This window comes from Salmo salar, chromosome 19 (genome assembly GCF_965601325.2).
Source record: "Salmo salar chromosome 19, fSalSal1, whole genome shotgun sequence".
Lineage (NCBI taxonomy): Eukaryota > Metazoa > Chordata > Actinopteri > Salmoniformes > Salmonidae > Salmo > Salmo salar.
In genome coordinates, this window is record NC_138309.1 from 17310241 (window position 1) to 17316185 (window position 5945).

The window sequence follows — 5945 nt, forward strand, 5'->3', positions numbered from 1 at the left end:
TCAGGCAGGCAGTCACGTTCTCACAACTACAAGAAAAAAAAGAATAAACTTGCTCCCTGACACCATTCAGTCCACAGCAACACTGGTACCAGACCGCCTTTGCTTCCCCCTCTTTGCACACAGGCCAGTCAACCAAGTCAGACATTCGCAGTGCACACATGCTTACCTCAGACAACCGTTTTTGTAAAGCAGTACCAGTGTATCAGTTGTCCAGGAGACAGTTGCTTCACCTCAAAAACATCATGCACCAACCACACATTCAACTCATTCATTCACCTCAAAAACATCATGCACCAACCACACATTCAACTCATTCATTCGTTAATTCTTTTTTTGTCTTTGTTTTAGTTTTTTTTTTTTCTTTTTCTTTCAAGTCCCTCAATTCAATTGGCTGCTTCCTTCTGTCTGTACATGATTTTGTCCTCTGTTGTTGTGGTTTTTGGACAGGCAACCTTCAGAGCGCCTTCCTTCTCCAAGGGGTCCATCCATCCCGGAGGCACTGGGTATGGTGCAAAATGGCATACTTTGGCTAGAACACGCTCCCCTAGCTCGCTCCTCTCAAGGGCAGTTCAACCATGAGGCTGGTTAGGAGACGACATTTCCTTTCGCTGCGTTTGTTAGTTTCACTAAACGGCTAACATCGCTCCGCTCCGACCTGCTCAGAGGTGTCTTTTCATGTGGAGGGCAAGGTGATCGGACCTGGAGAAACACCTTGAGAGAAAGAGAGAGAAGGAAAGTGTGAACAGGAGGGTACCTAAAAAGTAGTAGTAGTAGCAGCACTACTACAAAAACCAACAAGTGTGTCAAGGATACAAGTACAGATTCCAATTGAACATAAAAACAGCCTGACAATATAATTACATATTTTAAGAATTTCATTATGCATGACTAACCATTTTCATTATGCACTTGTTAACAATGCAATGCTATTCTCATCACTGAATGAACAGACATCGTTACAACTCTAGTAAAACAATCATTCTTTTCTAACACTTGATTAAATGGTATCAAGAGGGATTGGGTAAACACTCAGGTGCAGGTGGTCTCTATTGTAGATAGCAGAGTGATGGAGCTTACCGGTCACAGTGACTGCATTTAAATGGCTTGGCCCCAGTGTGCTTCCTGAAGTGTCTGGTTAGCTCATCACTCCGTGCAAATCGCCACTCGCAGCCCTCCCATGAACACCTGTATGGTTTCTCACCTATAAAATAAACAAGAGAAAAACATTAATATTGTGAAATGTATGTAATATTGCACAATACATTTTTTTTTACCTCCAGTCAATGTGAAAGAAAATGCTGTGTGCTAAGCTGAAGTCTTTCTTCTGGTCAATGACCTTTGGTAGTAAAGAGAAAGGAAATGACCAGATGAGATGATGCAGCGGTAATCACTTGACAGCGATACAACTTCACTCAATGACACTTGGTCTAAATTCAAATGAACTGGTTACACTTTGCTTTCACAACGCAAAACATGTTTTGGAACGCAGAAAGTCCTTTATACACCGGACGCAATAGCGGTCTTCATGGGTCAGAGCCCATGGAGAAAACCACACACGTGCAATTTCATGCTGCTAATAAAAAAACAAGGGATGGTCAAACGACCATACAGGCCCCCACTCAACAGCCTCCCTTTTCCCATGGTGAAACAATCCGTTTTGAAGAGCCATGGCTAATGTTTGCATCCCAAATGACACCCTAGTCCCTATACAGTGCACTACTAGCCGTACTATGGCTCTGGTCAAAGTAGTGCACTATAAAGGGAATGGGGTACCATTTGGGATGGAACCCAAGTCCCTTGTATTCCCATGTGCACTGGGACTGCATCCCTCAGTGTGAATGCCTCCCCTCCCCCACAGCATTCAGACACATTCCAGATAGATTAGGTCACAGTTTAGGTATCCAGTCATGTACGGCTAATAGTCTGAGAGTGAGTGCACTGTGTGGCACTCTCTCTGTGGCTGCATGAGGACACGCAATGAACTGGTTTTGGCTCTTTAAATTACATTACACAACTAGCTAACCAGACAGGCAATACCATTTGGTTAAATAAAGAATGACAGTCAAATAAGACATTGCTTTTGTGTAACAGTGAGGAAGTAAGGAAACTTAGTACCATCACTGTCACTTCCACCAACAGGGTTTGTATTTTGCCCCAAGGTTATGCAATGCAGAGGCCTGGGGTGTGATAGCATAGGGAAATGTCTGCTTTCTCACCTGTATGAGTGCGTTGGTGTGCTTTTAAGTGGGAACTCTTTGTGTAAACCTTGCGGCATCCGTTGAAGTGACACCTGTGCACCCGTCTCCTCCCGTCCGGTGACGCGTCTCCACCAACCAGCCCAGACTTTGCCGAGTTCTTTCCGATGCCGCCTGTCCGGACTTTTACCGGCAAGGTCAATTCTGTGTTTACACTTCCCCAGCCTTGTGAGATGCTGGGTTCCGAGCTGACCTCTGGGGAGGATGGGGGAGTGCTAATGATAGAAGGGCTAAAAGGTCCAGAACCGGCCAGAACCGACCCCAGAGGGTTCAAGGTAAAGCTGTGTGTTGGCGAGAGCTCCACGGAACTGTCTGAAGCTTCGCTGCTGGCATCAGAGTTTACACTGTTGGTTTCCAAGATCTGGCCATCCTGATTGTCCTCTTCTTTGACCAGAGGGATCTTTGGGTCAGAGTCGATCGCTTTATCACCGCAGGCCAAGATCAGCTTGCTCCAGAGGTCCTGCTCCTGCGGCTCCAACTTGATGTCGGATGTCGTTGAGACATAAGGCTCGCTCTGTAGATACCGCTCCAACTCCAAGCAAGTCTGGTTCAGGAACAAACAAAACAGATGTTTAGAATATATAGAAGAGATCACAGGTGTACTGCATTTCAGGGAGCTACCAGACCACCAACACATGAAGCAGTATCAACCTCATTGATGTTTTATGACAAGAAACTTATGCAACTTGTTTCCTTTGGCTCACAAGGCAGACCTGCTAAGGTTAGTCTGGGTAAACTACAGCTTCACACTAGTACGAAAACACATGTTCAAACAAGAAATGGGCTCTTCTTGACTATCACATGGTTGTGACCAAATTTAAGCTAGCTAGGCTACATGTTTACATACGCAAGTTGAGCAGTCATAAACTGCATATCCTAAGTGGTGTGTATGTGTGGAGGAACAGGGACTATATCCATTGTCAGTTCTGTGGTACAATGAATGACTCAGAGCACATTTGGTGTCCTTTTAAGGAAGCCACTGAACTTCCTGCTTCCCCAAGACTCATTCAGTTGCCACAGACTGACTGATACGATGCATTGCATGTAATCACATCCTTCCTACCCCCCAGAACTCAGTTTCTCAATGTTATAATACATTAATTCAGTTTTGATACTATATCTTGAGTATTCATAAAAATAAAGAGTAATCTGTTTGGAGGTATGGCAGCGTGTTGGTTTGACAAGAACAGTTGGAGAAAAAAAATTATGCCCCAGGCAAAGCACATAATGCCCCTTCCACAATCTAAACCAATCATTTCCAGTTGCAATACTATCTTCTCATGCGCACACGAATTCGCACGGAATTGGTCACTGCTGACATTTGATAGTGTGGATATGAGCATACTGAAACCCACTGAACGACATGCAAATTAATGCGATGTGTTTCAGAGGAATATAAACCTTATGGTTGGTTCAAACTATGGTTTTGATAAGTAAAATACCCTTTCCAGTTCTCTTTGGTAAAAATAAGTTATTACATTTTTACATTTACCACTACCAGTCTCGACAGTATTTATTTGTGGCTGTGTTGAAAGAGTTAAATCTCTTATGGCAGCTAGGAAGAAGTTGGCTCCGTGCCCAACTCGCAAATGCCTGAAGGAAACTACTTGGATCGATTTCAATCACGTATGAACTGCAAATATCTTCAGAAAAATGACTACAAACGAGGCCGTCCCGTCATGATTAATACGAGGGGTCAGTTGTTACACTTTATTGGTGTAAATTGTATCCACTTTCAAAATTAAATTGTTGAATTGGCTGCATTCCGGTTAGACTACTTCATCAGATCCTCTTACGAACGAGTTCCGCTCCGCAGCATTTTGAACGACAACAACTCCGTTACTCGAACCAAATCATTGCTTTCAAATTCACTTCCGATATGAAGGCTACTTACAGTAGCATCGCTCAGAAACAAGCCTATAACATCGCTCAGAAATATCACAACACTACAATGCTGGAAATTATATTGGTCGGGTCTCATTCATTTCAAGTGAGATTCCCGAGCTGTCAAACACTGGCTCACTGAACTAGACTTGTGCCGTGCTTTGACGGGCAACAATGCTCTACTTCGAATCAGCCATCTGTATAAAACAAGATAAGAACATAGCTTGTGCATCTGTGGGTAACCGGTTAAATAACACGTTTAGTCCTCCATTCGGAGGTATCCCTTGAAATACGAACCACGCTTGGTTCTTTTTTCGCATACTCTAACACACGCGCCGAATTTGACACATCCAGCTAGCCACGGAATTCTGCATGTATGTAGTTTACTGACGCTTCTGCAATGTTACAATTCATGATCATCTACTACAAAACAAAAGTTGACACATTGATCATCTACATTTTGTTTAAAAATGAAGAAAACAAATGTTTGACACAAAGTGCTGTAGAATATCGTAACAACGTGTAATTAGTAGTATATAATGTATCCATTTGTATAAATTAATATTCGTTTGCACGTACTTGAACACATGTAGCCTATAGTCATGCCAGGCTAACAGCCAGTCTGATTGGTCACATTATCTTTATTTCAGTTTAATGAAACAGTTTCAAATGAACGGATAAAAATGTTACCTGCTGCCAGTAATCCTCCAAGGATGGTAAAGCTGAAAAGTAGCCCGTGTCATGTACAATCTGAAGTTCCTGAAAGATGCTGCACATGGGTAGAACATCCATTTCAAATCCCAAATGTTGGCTAAAGAGCTGCACTGAAATATTTTTCTTGAGAATCAAGATACTATTCAAAATATTGGTCAATCTCGAACAGGTAAGTAAGATCCTTGTTTTAATTTCACATGCAACCCTATCTGTAGCTAATGCAAATAGCACGCACTGCAAACAAGCGTTGTTTTGCTTCCCCGTTGGCAGACCACTGCTTACTGGTGATGAAGTTACTCTATTTGCAAACACTGAACTAAATGCGAAGCCCGTACCATGTAAACTTCCTTATTCAAACCTCGCAACCTACCTACCCCCTCGTGACAGCATTACGCTTTTGGAACGTTAACCAATGAACTCGAATCAGCTTGCCCGCGCGCATATGATATCACAACCAACCAATCATAATCGTCTCCTGACATAATTTGGTCCTGTCTCTTTTTTTATTGGTGAATTTGACTCGTAGTTCCTTCACATTCATTGGACAGCTATTTTTAGAAAAGTATATATATGTGTGATGTACTCTATTCAACTGTCAGCGAGTTGCCTCTCTCTGCATATTTCGCCACGGAGAGCGCATCTGAGAAGCAACAATTTTTCCTCTTTGTAAACAGTTTCACTGTGTAGTTGTTTGACAGAGTTTCAACATACAGTACAAGACAAATACTTTTGAAACAGTATGCGAGAATGACTGGAATTTCGTTTGAATCTTTTGAAATACGCTTTTTTTTGCCGACTATATCATTGAAACAAACTTATTTTTTGAAGTTGTTCGGAGTTTCACACACTGGCATTTCTTACTAACATACCACCGTCTCCAGTCGCAAGATAGTAGGCTACAGCTAAATTCCACAAGGGGAGCCAAGTGCCACATCGCTCATGACTCAAATAGGCTACACCACTCTGGTAAAACGCAGCTATGCAGAATGCACAGCAGTTGTCCAGTATTTTGTTTGTCTAGCAACTGAAAGATGGTCATAGTCAACGATTTAGATATGCTTAAACTTTATGAAGGGCACACTCATGCAGAGT

At 42.5% G+C, this 5945-nt stretch overlaps 1 protein-coding gene across 1 annotated transcript; it reads right to left on the bottom strand.

Moving 5' to 3' along the window:
• Positions 1–267: 267 nt before the first annotated feature.
• On the bottom strand, positions 268–5196 carry klf6a (Kruppel like factor 6a). The gene is made up of 4 exons (XM_014157467.3): positions 4830–5196; positions 2217–2799; positions 1078–1201; positions 268–711 (listed from the first exon to the last, which is right to left on the bottom strand). The coding sequence occupies exons 1-4, from the start codon at positions 4929–4931 to the stop codon at positions 660–662; spliced, it is 861 nt and encodes a 286-aa protein (XP_014012942.1). The 5' UTR covers positions 4932–5196; the 3' UTR covers positions 268–659.
• Positions 5197–5945: the final 749 nt, after the last annotated feature.